Source organism: Glycine soja, chromosome 2, assembly GCF_004193775.1.
Source record: "Glycine soja cultivar W05 chromosome 2, ASM419377v2, whole genome shotgun sequence".
NCBI classification, from domain to species: Eukaryota; Viridiplantae; Streptophyta; class Magnoliopsida; order Fabales; family Fabaceae; genus Glycine; species Glycine soja.
This window is the reverse complement of record NC_041003.1, coordinates 160,790-172,096: the sequence shown is the minus strand read 5'-3', so window position 1 is coordinate 172,096 and position 11,307 is coordinate 160,790. Positions and strand designations below refer to the sequence as shown.

Genomic DNA, 11,307 nt, shown 5'->3' with positions numbered 1-11,307 from the left:
TGTAACTACAAATTGCTCAGCTTTATTTCTTTTCAAAAAGTACAGTTGATCCACTCCTGAGTTATTTTGAAAGTGCTATGGAATTTAAAGTAGCAAAAATAATGCAGAGAAGTGGTAAACAAAAAGAAGAAACTACACAGAATGAACTTCAATAGGGACTCGATATTGAAGAATTGGCCATTTGGTCCGCATCCAAGATATACAAACTCAGTGGATTGCAGATAACTAGTTCAATTGACAACTTCCCAATTAGTTAAGAGAAGCATAGAAAGATTTTGGAGCAAATGAATTCTAAGTACTAACTCTTGGGCATAGAACAGAATTTTTTTGTTTTCACTCCTGAACTCCAGAGAATGCAGATGATGACGACTTTGAATAGCGTTCAAGCAATGACAGTACCCTGGCAGCCTTTCTCCTTAGGTGGCCATCCCCATATACAGTGATGCCAGTCAGACCAAGTAGACTTAACCTAGCCCTTGTTCCATAGTATTCGACCATTTCCTTTGACACAAACACCTTCTCCAAGAGTCCTATAGCTTCTGATTTGAGAGAATCAGTTCCCCAATTCAAAATTTCCAATAAGGGTCTCATTGCATTTGACTCATGCAACACACGAGCTCCCCTTTGGGGAAAGTCTTCCAAAACCAATGTGGAAAGAGTCTGTATAGCTTCATAAGCAGTTGCATGAACCTCCCCATGTAACAGCCTTATCAAGCCGGGCAAAGCATTTGCTTCCAACAGACAAAATGTGGAACTCACACTGCATACACTCCCATGTGCTGAACATAAAGGGACTTTCGATGGTCTAAAACACCACCAACGAGTGCAACCGGTTGATTTGGAAACAGCTGTGAGCTTTGGAGTGCTCATAGAAAGATCACCAATGAATGCTGCTGCTCTTGCCTTTGCTGTTACTGAACCCGTGTTGAGAAAATTTACAAGCAAAGGATATAGTCCTCGTTTAACCAAATCATGCTGTGACTCGATATTTGTGGGGTCTGTGAATCTGAAGAGGGCACTGAGAGCATTTTCTTTTGCTTCCATTGTACCATTTTTTAAAATGCTTAGGATTGCATCAAGGCCTCCCAGGTCAATCAACTCCATAGTGAGTTCCCGTTCTGATTTTGGAAGGTTGGCTAGTAAACCAGCAGCAGCCATTTGCACATCATCATTGTCGTCATTCTCAAGAAACCCAACTAAAGCTTGTAGTCTTCTTGGACTGAAGAGGTATTCAACTAGTCCTTGTGGTTCATGTTGGGAGAAAAGAAACAGAATATTTATGGCAGTTTCCCTGATTTCTGAGTCAGAATCATCAAGAATGGGGAGGATTAGAGATATCCCATTGGCTGCCAGAACTGCCTTCTTCACTAAACCAGTCTCAAACTTACAAATTCCAAGAAGAGCACGTAATGCAGGCTTTCGGTAGTGAGCTGAGTTTGGACCCTGAGTTAGAGCTAGCAAATTGGTGATGATGTTTTCTAACTCAAGTTGATTTCCTTTTCCATCAACTAAGAAATCAATTCCATCATCATCTGAAGCTAGCTTCTCAAGGATTTCACAACATTTAATGGTAATGAATGGCCGCATCCTGCAAAAGAACATCAAATCTAAAACAAGAGGCACACCTCCAGATGCTGCAATAATCCCCTTATTGGCATGCAATTTTGCTAGTTTAACCAGGGATGACAGTGACAGTTCTTTAGATTCAATGCTGCCAGATAGCATTTCTAGCAAAGGAAGTATAACTCCTTGCTCGCCAAGGAGTTTCAAGTTCAAATCTTTCAACTCCAAATTAACTATGGCTCTCGCCATTGACATTCGTGAAGACTCCGATCCTTAGAAGACAAAGAAGGACATATAACTCAATTTAGTAAACTTTCTGTCAAAAAGACTAATAAATCAGGCAGAATTGCTTTATTTGGTACACAGTACACCAAATATTTTTAAGATACAAATTAGAAGGGGAAAAACTGCCAAAATTTGAGTGGGTACACAACATAACAGAGGAATCACTATGCATCATAAATTTTAGAAAGTATATGAACAAATTAGCCTGTGATTTCAAGCAAGTCAATTTTATCATACATGACACATTTTTAACCCTGAAGATTTTGTCATGGTTTTTTAAGGAAATATTGACATTGATGATTTTTCTCCAAAGCTAGGATGCGTCATTAAGGAAATGGAATAGGAAGGAGATCTAATACTACTTCCTATTATACAAGGGTATTTATCGTTGCTTTTACTGAAGTTTTTAATGAACATCCATTTTACTGAAGTTAATAATTGAAGAAATTTTGTATTTCCTCAGCTAGCTAGATAACAAGGCTTCCTTGAACTTTCTGTCATTGCACTGACAAAAATATACAACAAAAATGTTAACTGCATGATCTCATCACAGTAAAGACAAACTAAAAAAGAATTTATCTTTTTACCTTGAATCATGCGATCAGTAAGAGGTTTGTACCAGCCAAACTTTGCAGCAGCTGAAATGTTTTCCTCGTCTATCTCAGAAAGCTCCATCAAAATCTTTTCTGAAACCCCAGCTGAATTGCTTACAGGACCCTTTAGAAGAGTAACAAGGTAAGAAACTGCACTAGGATGATCAGAGAGTTTTTTGCAGAAGCTTTTATTCCAACCAGATCGGTTTTGAAGTAACTCATATAGCAAATCAATTGCTTCCTTTGAAATTCTAGAGTCACTCCCTAAGCAGGAAATAATGTGATACCAACCTTGAGATTCAACCACTTTTTCCTATAAAATTTTATGCAAAAGTTGAGTTTAAATTGGTATTTCAAGATTCCAGGTATATAAACAGAAATTTAAGACTCGGGAATAGATGTATTTCAATGGTAAAACTCGTCCACTTCCCATTCATGAACAGAATGAGATGAACCTCTAACATAAAATAGGTACCATGGAGTCAGTGAAGCAGACTAAACAACAAATAACTCCTTTAAAAGCGTTATGCTCAAGAAGATATAACCAATAGCATATTCAAGGAAGCACACCCACACATTTTAACCCATAAACTACAAGAACCTAGGTGGCAGTGGATGATATAAATGAAGCAAGGAAAAAGACGTGAAGAATATTAGAAGAATGCTGCCTACACCTCGGTGCAGCACATGTATTGCTTACCTTGTTTCTTGCATGCCCCTGTACAGAATCCTTCAAAGTAATCAAGATCTTCATCTTGGCATCTGTGGAATCAGATTCCCCAAGGATAGAGATAATAATATCAGTAAGCTCTCCTATAGAAATCCAATCCTTGTTAATGGAATTCTCTCTAATGAGAGCCTGAATTTGGCTCAGAGATTCTTGCACTAATAAGTCAGAATTGGATAATAGGCTTTCCTTGATAGACCTTATTCCAAAGCAGTAATTGACTTCTCTCCACTCTTCTATGGATTCTCTTAATCGAACATTGGATCTCAAGGTAGTATCTTCAAGAACCTCTTTTGTTTCTGGGTCAATCCTGTTTCCATCATCAAACCAAGCTTCAATGGCGGATCTCTCACATGTAGTACCAGTGCAAAGGCTGACAGGATCTACCATAACAGCTCCAGTTATGGGACAAAGGAAAGAATTAAGTGGTCGGATATATTTTTCCCTTGAATCATATCTCTCAATTACCTGAACCCTTCTAAAGTATTGCTTCTTAACTTCTTCATAATCCCTTGCAGCATCAGCTCGAGATAGTAGCTCAATGATCTGCTCCAAAAAAATAAACTCAGCTCTTTCTTTCCTGGTGGCTGCTTCTTCCATTTCCTTCCTAATGCTGGCTAGCTCTTTGCTTACCTCTGAAGGCTCCACCGGCACCCCAACTGCCCTTCCTATTTCCTCAAGCACGTCATTTGCAAAAGCCTGATCGAGTTTCTGCTCCCTAATTCCATGGTTCAACTTGTCAACAATTTGAAGCTGAGATTGTGAAGCCTCAAACTCCACCGTTTGCATTTCACTCTGTAACCTGTTGACCTGATCAGAAATTCTTGATAGGACTTCAGTGTTTGCAATGGACAGTGCAGCCAGAGACCTTCCAATGTCTCTTGTGACTTGTTCAACTTCCTTGACTATGTATCTGCACCTCAACAGCAGGTAGAAACGGCCACGGTTCCTGTACTTCTCAACCAAATTATTCGCCTTTTTGATATCTGATTCAAGAGACTCCAGAGCAACCCTTGCAGCTTCAGACTCATTCAATTCCTGAAGCTGCAATTCCTTTAGGACTGGGGCAATATCAAGCAGGTGTTTTGAGAGGACTTTGAAACTTTCTTTATCAATAACAACATCGATTGCTGCATTAGCTGTTTTCACAATCTGGCTGTTTAGAACAGTCAATATTGTACCTATGGGTATGAGTTCCAATCCAACCATTGTATGTACTGAATTTCTAATTAAACCGGAGTGTGTATTGCCCAGAGGTTGAAAGTTGAAACCAACACCAGAGAATTGCTTCTCTCTTTTCCTGCAATCAAATTCCTCTCGATCAATCTTCTTATACAGCATAAAAAATATTATGTATTAACCCACTGACTAGACCAGTTAAACTAACGGATACCAATGCCATGCCACATATATTTGGAATATTTGTTATACTTGAATGTTGAGGTTATTATAACAAGGGTTTTGCTAAATAGTACCAGACACTAGTTAAGAAATTAAAGAAAAAAAAAAATATTTATTGTGAAAATCATAAGAAAAAATAAAAAAAATCATGAACAATATAATTTTGTGTTTATTAATAAAAAAATTCTCCTTTTAGTTCGTTAACTAATGTGTTAAGGGCATTGGTTAGTATTTGTCTTATAACAATACTTTACTTAATGCGGCAGTCAGCTTGAAAATTGCAAAATCAACTGTAATCTTGAATATAAACTTTCACAGGTAGATTGAAAATTGCAATACATGAATTTTAACCTTTTCATAATGAAAAATACAAGTATAGCTTGAGTATCTAATTCATAACAGTGGGCATCAATTTTCTATCAATGTTTTAACCTTTTCAAACACCATTGACCTCTATTTCATTTTTGGGGTGCTAACACTACAAGCTATATAATAGAAATCAACAGAAGCTGAAAATCAATCCCCACCAGAAAAACAAAAAAATTGTACATAAGCTGCAACCATTATAATAACATGCAGAAGACAATGGTGTTCATATGGCAAGGTAGTACATAATAAATTGAAAAGAAAAAAAAAAGAGAGAAATAACAATTAAATAGACCTGGAAATCATGATACGAATTAACTAAATAAAGAAGAAACACCATATTCGGGTAAGACCTTTCAAGAAAAGATCCAATGTTTTCAAGCATAAACAATGAACTGCAACAATTTGGTCTTATCCCAGCAATCCAAGTGTCAAGCCTTTTCCCCACTCCCTTCAAAGACTGAATGAAACACAAAATTCTTACAATAGATTCCTGAGCACACCATACTTTTATATGTTAGGAGAGGAAACAAACAAAAGCGTAGCAGATACGTTCATTTTCATTATAGTATCATTCTCGTTCAATTGAACATCTATAATCATTTCCTAGCAAGCTGGTGGGGACAAGTAAAAGAACCAAATCAAATGCAGTTGTGAAGTTGTCTGATGAGGGTAGAAACGACTTTAAGCAAATCAATGTTTCCCGGGAAAATCATGGGAAACTTTGTTTTTCAAGAACTCAATCTTTCAAAAGACCATATGGGTTGAAATAGTTTGGTTGAAAGAAAGCTTAGAGAAGCTCCTGGGAAGCTAGCTGCAGATGACCATTTCAATCAGCTAAACTGAAAACACATTTTCTCGTGTATTGCATTTCACTGCGAGTTATCTGAAGTTCATAGTCCATGCAAACGTCTACAATTGATTTGTCGTGTGATAATGAAATTGTTAACGTTGACTCGTTTTGCATTACATTATTCGTTTCTCAGCAGGAAGTTTCATTGAAGAAAGAAAGTTGACAGAAGCCAACGCATGCAGGCAAAACCGTATCAATTATGAATATCATTGTTTAAACCAAGTGTTGTTGCTATATTTTCCCCCATTGGGGTGTTTCCATATCCTTGACTTTTCCCAATAAGTAACACCCACCAACCACTCAACCAGAAAATATGAATAATAGCTATAACAGGATCGCCACTAGCATTTCTTTTTCTTTGGATTTAAGGTACCAGTTAATCAACAGAGAAAAGTTTTGGCAGTCTATTGCACCAAACTATCTAAGCTTTTGAAAAATAAAAACATTTATTTTTTCAGTAGTGTAGTTTATAAATCATTATTTATTATTACACAACAAAACAATAAACATATATACTGCATAATCAGTGATACTGTTACACAACCACTGTGGTGCAGCCAAAACAATCACGTGGAGCATCAAGAACTGTTCCTTTTACGAGCCATCTCCCGTGCCATTTCCCTAAGTTCCTCCGGTGATGGTGGCTTTTCTGCCTCTGGGGGATATTCAATGTATGACCTCTGTAACATAATAAGAAGAAAATATGACTCAGAAGCCAGATAATAGATTATATAGATCAAAACAATTTGAAAATGGTTGTATTATTCATGCTCAGATTGATAAGAATTCAAAGCCATCAAGCACAGATCCTTAATTTGGCAAACGTAGTGTAATATGGAAGAATACTAGGATCTCATTCATAACAATTTATATCCGTCAATTACTCACTAATATGTAACATACTGAATCTAAAGGTACAATTCAATTAAACCCCAAGTTAGTATACTTTAGTTGCTTATTGTTCATCTAAACTTAGTGGATAGTCAAATCTGAAATTATTTAATCTAATTTCAGAATGCTTCAATGTGAAAAATTGATAGATATATCATTCCACACTAACTTTCTCACCATTTATGAAAAATGAACTATAATTCAACAAAACACTCTATTTCTTTGATTTTACCAATAAATAAATCTTGCACGTATATATGATGTTAAATTGTTGCATCCTCTCGGTCCAATGTATTTTAGAGAATTTAAGATATTTTCTTAAGGAAGAAAAGCCAACTTCTGCTCACGATTCTATCATTTACTTAATGATGATAATGGGCGACTCAATCTAAAATTTTCATTTATTCAATGGCAAGTGAAGAAGCAATACACGTTCCCCTTTTTGTTCAGAACTGAAGCAACATTCTAAGATTACATTACATTTGAATAACCCCTCTATGTTATTAGCAAATGTCAGATTTTTTCGTGAAGCAATAACAAGGTAAAGCACTGCTACCGAATTCATCTCAAGATAAAAGCATAGTACTGCTGGAACAAATCAATGCATTTTCAATCTTGAAATTCATAATGAAGTTCCAAGACCTCCAGTATCAATTAACATCATTGTGATGTGTTAAGAAACCAAATCTCATGCAAAGAAACAATTGTATAATGAGAGATATTAGTGTGGCACGGCACCCATTGAAGAAAAGGAGTAGACAGAGATGATTGAAGGAAATCATTAAAAGTAAATAATATTCCTGAGAATTTGGTCTTTCAGCAAAATTAACAGCATTATCTCCTAGTGGGATAAGATTTTAGGGGACATTTGGTAGATCAAAAGATTTTATTTTCCCAAAAATCTTGAAGTGGGAAACTATGATTCTCATGTTTGACATACAATAAATAAATAAAAAGATTAACAAGAAATTATGATTCCCAGGAATCAATTCTAGTTCACTTTTCGGCAAAAACATTCCCAAGAAGAAAGGTAGGAATTCAACATTCTTGAGTAAAAAAGAAGTTTTAGTTATGTATTTTACATAAATATTTTGAGGCATGGATACAGGATCCTTTAGATGTAAGACCTATAGCTCATGCAATTTGGCAGTGGTGGTATACAATCTGTTTTTATTATTACTCCTTTCTATTATATCTTTTATAGCGGGTTGGTTACACTTGCAATGAAGATGGAAACCAATACTAAGAATAAACTTGATGAAGAATCATGATTCTCAAGGAAAAACATCAACAATTTATTTAAGCGACCATGAAAAGAAGATACATACATGTCCCATGAACTTGCGGAGGTTGCTGGGATTGTTGGCGAAAGTGTACATGAGAATGATGGGAACGGTGACATAGACGCCGAACTTGGCAATTTCTAGAATCCCTTTGGAAGTGCCCAGAGACGACATCTTATCTTTCCTATTACCAACACACACATATGATTATGAATCAGAGATATTTGTTTCACTCATACCTAACACCTTGGGCCTCCTTTCTGTTCTTATCCCAATCTACTTTCTTATATCCAAATTGCTTCTTGCACCTCCTTCTTCAACTTATAATATCCTCACCAACCAGTTCATTCAGCCCGGGGATTATATCTCTAACTACAAGCTTATTTATCGACCAATGTTAATAAATATCTTTTTAATCTCGAAATCTTACTTTTAGTCCTTAAAATTTTATATCATCCCATTTAATCCACACACATTGTGATATAGCATTGATACTAATTCACTGATGTATATGTTAAACAAAATTCTCTTTTCTTTTAAGCAAACATTTTTTTATGTACTTTAAAAAAACTTGTTTTTAGTCTCTTCTGAATAGTGTTGTGTTGTGATTCTATATATCAGCAAAAATAAAATTAAATGGTTCCAACAAAGTTAAGGATTAACTTTATAGTTATATTGGTGGAGATATTTGATCAAGAGTTTATGAGAATCATAATCTATTTTCATAAATTTATATTAGTTCTTTTATGTAAAATTATTCTTCAAATAATGACCTAGGAATATGATATTTCCATATTTGGCACAGGCATTTAAGAATTATTCTTCAGCTTTTTATTCTTAGGAAAGTGATACTCCTGTGTTCTTCCACAATTTTTACCTTATAATGGGGTGGATTTACCTCCTCTAACGTGGGTTAGAATAAAGTAAATAATTTCAGATGTTGATGAGATGAATTTCCTTATAATAGACTAATAGTACGTTCCGCTTGTGTTTTTAGGTGGTAATGGAACTTAAACGGTAGTTGTGAATTTCTCATAATAGAAGTTCAGTGAATAACAATCAAATAAGCACGTTGATATTATATCTAGATATGTAATTTTAAGTGTTTGATAAATATGCGTCATTCATTTTTCGTTTCATCAGTAAATCAATGAGTTGGGCTCATATTATTTACAGGGCCCCATATGCTTAGACCGAAATTATAAGCGAGTTACTAGTTCAATGATCATTGCAATAACTAAGGAATTCTCAGAAGACTAGCAAATGCCATGAGGTTTGTTCATAGCTGATGTGCAATAGAACTAAATTGTAATTTATCTCTTCTATGAAACTAGTTTATTCCTAATACATTTTTCTGGTATTCATAAGACATGGACCTTAGATGGCTCGCTTCCTTTTAATCAACATCATTGTTAAACATTACGTAAGTATTGTTTTCATCAATAAACTAAATGTTATCATTGTTAAACATAAGTCACCTCTTCCTTGCAAAGGAAAGTTTACTTAGATATAGTAAGATTGGAGAAAATTAAAATCATTTTCCAATTAATCTTAGTTGTCCTTCATCCTCACCGGATAAAGCGTTTTTTCCTTATTGTACCAAACCAATACAAACAAAACAACAAAACAGATTTTTGGCAGATAAGACATCTCATAAAAAAGATAGATAAGATATTCACAGAGAAAGAGTTCCACGAGAAGATAACACAAACTTGAGGTTAACCAATTTAGTGAGATTACACAAATATAAGCACCTAATAATAAAGGAGAAAAAATAAATTTCTTAAAAGAATCTTATAATTAGGTATGGAGAGACTATATGATAAAGACTAAAAGGAAATAAAACTAAAATAAAATAATGTTCTTTAATTTATTTATTTTTAAAAACTGATCTCTTAATATTTAAAAGTTCTAAAATGAATCTTTATTTAATTAATAACACATGTATCCTTTTAAAACACTTATTATTTTTTATTTTCATCAAGATTTTGAATTATTTAGGGGGTGTTTGATTTGACTGTTTTCTGTTTTCATTTTCACTGAAAATAGAAAATGGTAATGAAAATGCGTTTGGTTGAATTTTTGAAAACATTTTCAGTGAAAATGAAAACAAAAAACAATCAGAAAATGAAAATAATAAAATCTCGTTTTCTTTCAGTTGAAAATAGGAAGTGTTTTTATTTCCTGAAAATAAAAAACAAGAAGTCAAACCAAACATGTTTTCAAAATTCTAATCTTTTGAAAATGAAAATAATTTTCAGAAAATGAAAATGCTAATCAAACACCCCCTTGATGATTCAAAACATGAAACTTAACCTATTCAATTCACCAACATTAAAAATATGAAAATCAACTAATGTATGAAACAAAAAGGACCCTAAACATGATGAAAATTGTGTGAAAAGTGAGTCTCACAAGAAGGGATATTCTTTTTTTCAGTTTTTTTAGTTTTTTAGTTATTTATGGGATTCACTTTTCATGCAATTTTCACTTTTTTTTTTACATTCATGTTTGGTCCCATCATTAGTTGTCATAGTTTTTATGTAGATGAATCTAATAAGACAAATTTCAAGTATTGAATCAATAAAAAAAAAGTTCAAAATCATGATTAAAAATAAAAAATGATAAACATGTAATTAATAAAATAAGTAAGGGAACAATTTTAGAACATTTAAAAATTAAGGGACCAAGTTAGAACCAAAAAATAAGTTAAGGGACCATGAAGTGACAAAAATACTATAAGAATGAAGGTTGAATTGTGTTTTTCACAAACTTTGATTCCTTTTTTTTTTTAAATAAAGAGTCTTCTTATTTAAGTTCAGAAAGTGATATTTCAGAATGAAAAATCGTTCTAATCTCAAAACTAAAATGCAAACCGTTATGGAAAAAGATTTTAGTAGTTCAAATCTCTATTTTGAATGATGTGTTTAGTTGGAAATCTTTGATGAAAAGATATAGGTCTAAGTTCCTTTATAAAAGAGTTAGCTTGACTTTAAGACTTGTAAAAATCAATTAACAAATCATAGTTCAAAATCAGTGCAAAGAGAAAGGAAGAAGATAATGATTTTTATATTGATTTACTCCAACCTTGGATTATGTCCAGTCCTCACCTTTCAAGATGAGATTCCACTAACACAACCAGTCACTATTGGACCAACAAATCACTGGATTTCAACAATCTGCAAGCAACCATACTAGACTTCACATCGAGTCACAACTAGACTAGCTACACCACTTACAACCTTTGACGGTCACTTGCTAGACTTTCAACAACAAATGGTTTTTGTGTCTTGACTGTACAGATAAAGATTTCTTCTCACAAGAGGGTTTCCACTCAGAGAATTA

General features: G+C 34.0%; 2 protein-coding genes across 3 annotated transcripts; both read right to left on the bottom strand.

Moving 5' to 3' along the window:
• LOC114377374 (U-box domain-containing protein 44-like) lies at nt 1-5,986 on the bottom strand. Of its 2 annotated transcripts, XM_028335861.1 has the most exons (4): nt 5,289-5,986; nt 3,142-4,468; nt 2,436-2,754; nt 1-1,835 (listed from the first exon to the last, which is right to left on the bottom strand). In XM_028335861.1, the coding sequence occupies exons 1-4, from the start codon at nt 5,318-5,320 to the stop codon at nt 334-336; spliced, it is 3,180 nt and encodes a 1,059-aa protein (XP_028191662.1). In that variant the 5' UTR covers nt 5,321-5,986; the 3' UTR covers nt 1-333. The 2 variants fall into 2 exon arrangements, with proteins under 2 accessions (XP_028191662.1, XP_028191654.1); XM_028335853.1 differs by lacking the exon at nt 5,289-5,986 and having other exon boundaries at nt 3,142-4,580.
• A 120-nt stretch (nt 5,987-6,106) lies between these two features.
• Nucleotides 6,107-8,182, bottom strand: LOC114377389. The gene is made up of 2 exons (XM_028335873.1): nt 8,008-8,182; nt 6,107-6,468 (listed from the first exon to the last, which is right to left on the bottom strand). Exons 1-2 carry the CDS (start codon nt 8,134-8,136, stop codon nt 6,367-6,369), a joined length of 231 nt encoding a protein of 76 aa, XP_028191674.1. The 5' UTR covers nt 8,137-8,182; the 3' UTR covers nt 6,107-6,366.
• Nucleotides 8,183-11,307: the final 3,125 nt, after the last annotated feature.

Bases quoted from the DNA above. Each gene is read 5' to 3' on its own strand.
- LOC114377374 (XM_028335853.1), bottom strand. From the start codon at position 4,509: ATGCTGTATAAGAAGATTGATCGAGAGGAATTTGATTGCAGGAAAAGA. The intron at 2,755-3,141 runs GTAAGCAATACA...AAAATTTTATAG, and splicing joins AGGGGCATGCAAGAAACAAG to GAAAAAGTGGTTGAATCTCA. The intron at 1,836-2,435 runs GTAAAAAGATAA...TTGTCTTCTAAG, and splicing joins TACTGATCGCATGATTCAAG to GATCGGAGTCTTCACGAATG.
- LOC114377389 (XM_028335873.1), bottom strand. From the start codon at position 8,136: ATGTCGTCTCTGGGCACTTCCAAAGGGATTCTAGAAATTGCCAAGTTC. The intron at 6,469-8,007 runs GTATGTATCTTC...ATTATGTTACAG, and splicing joins TCCGCAAGTTCATGGGACAT to AGGTCATACATTGAATATCC.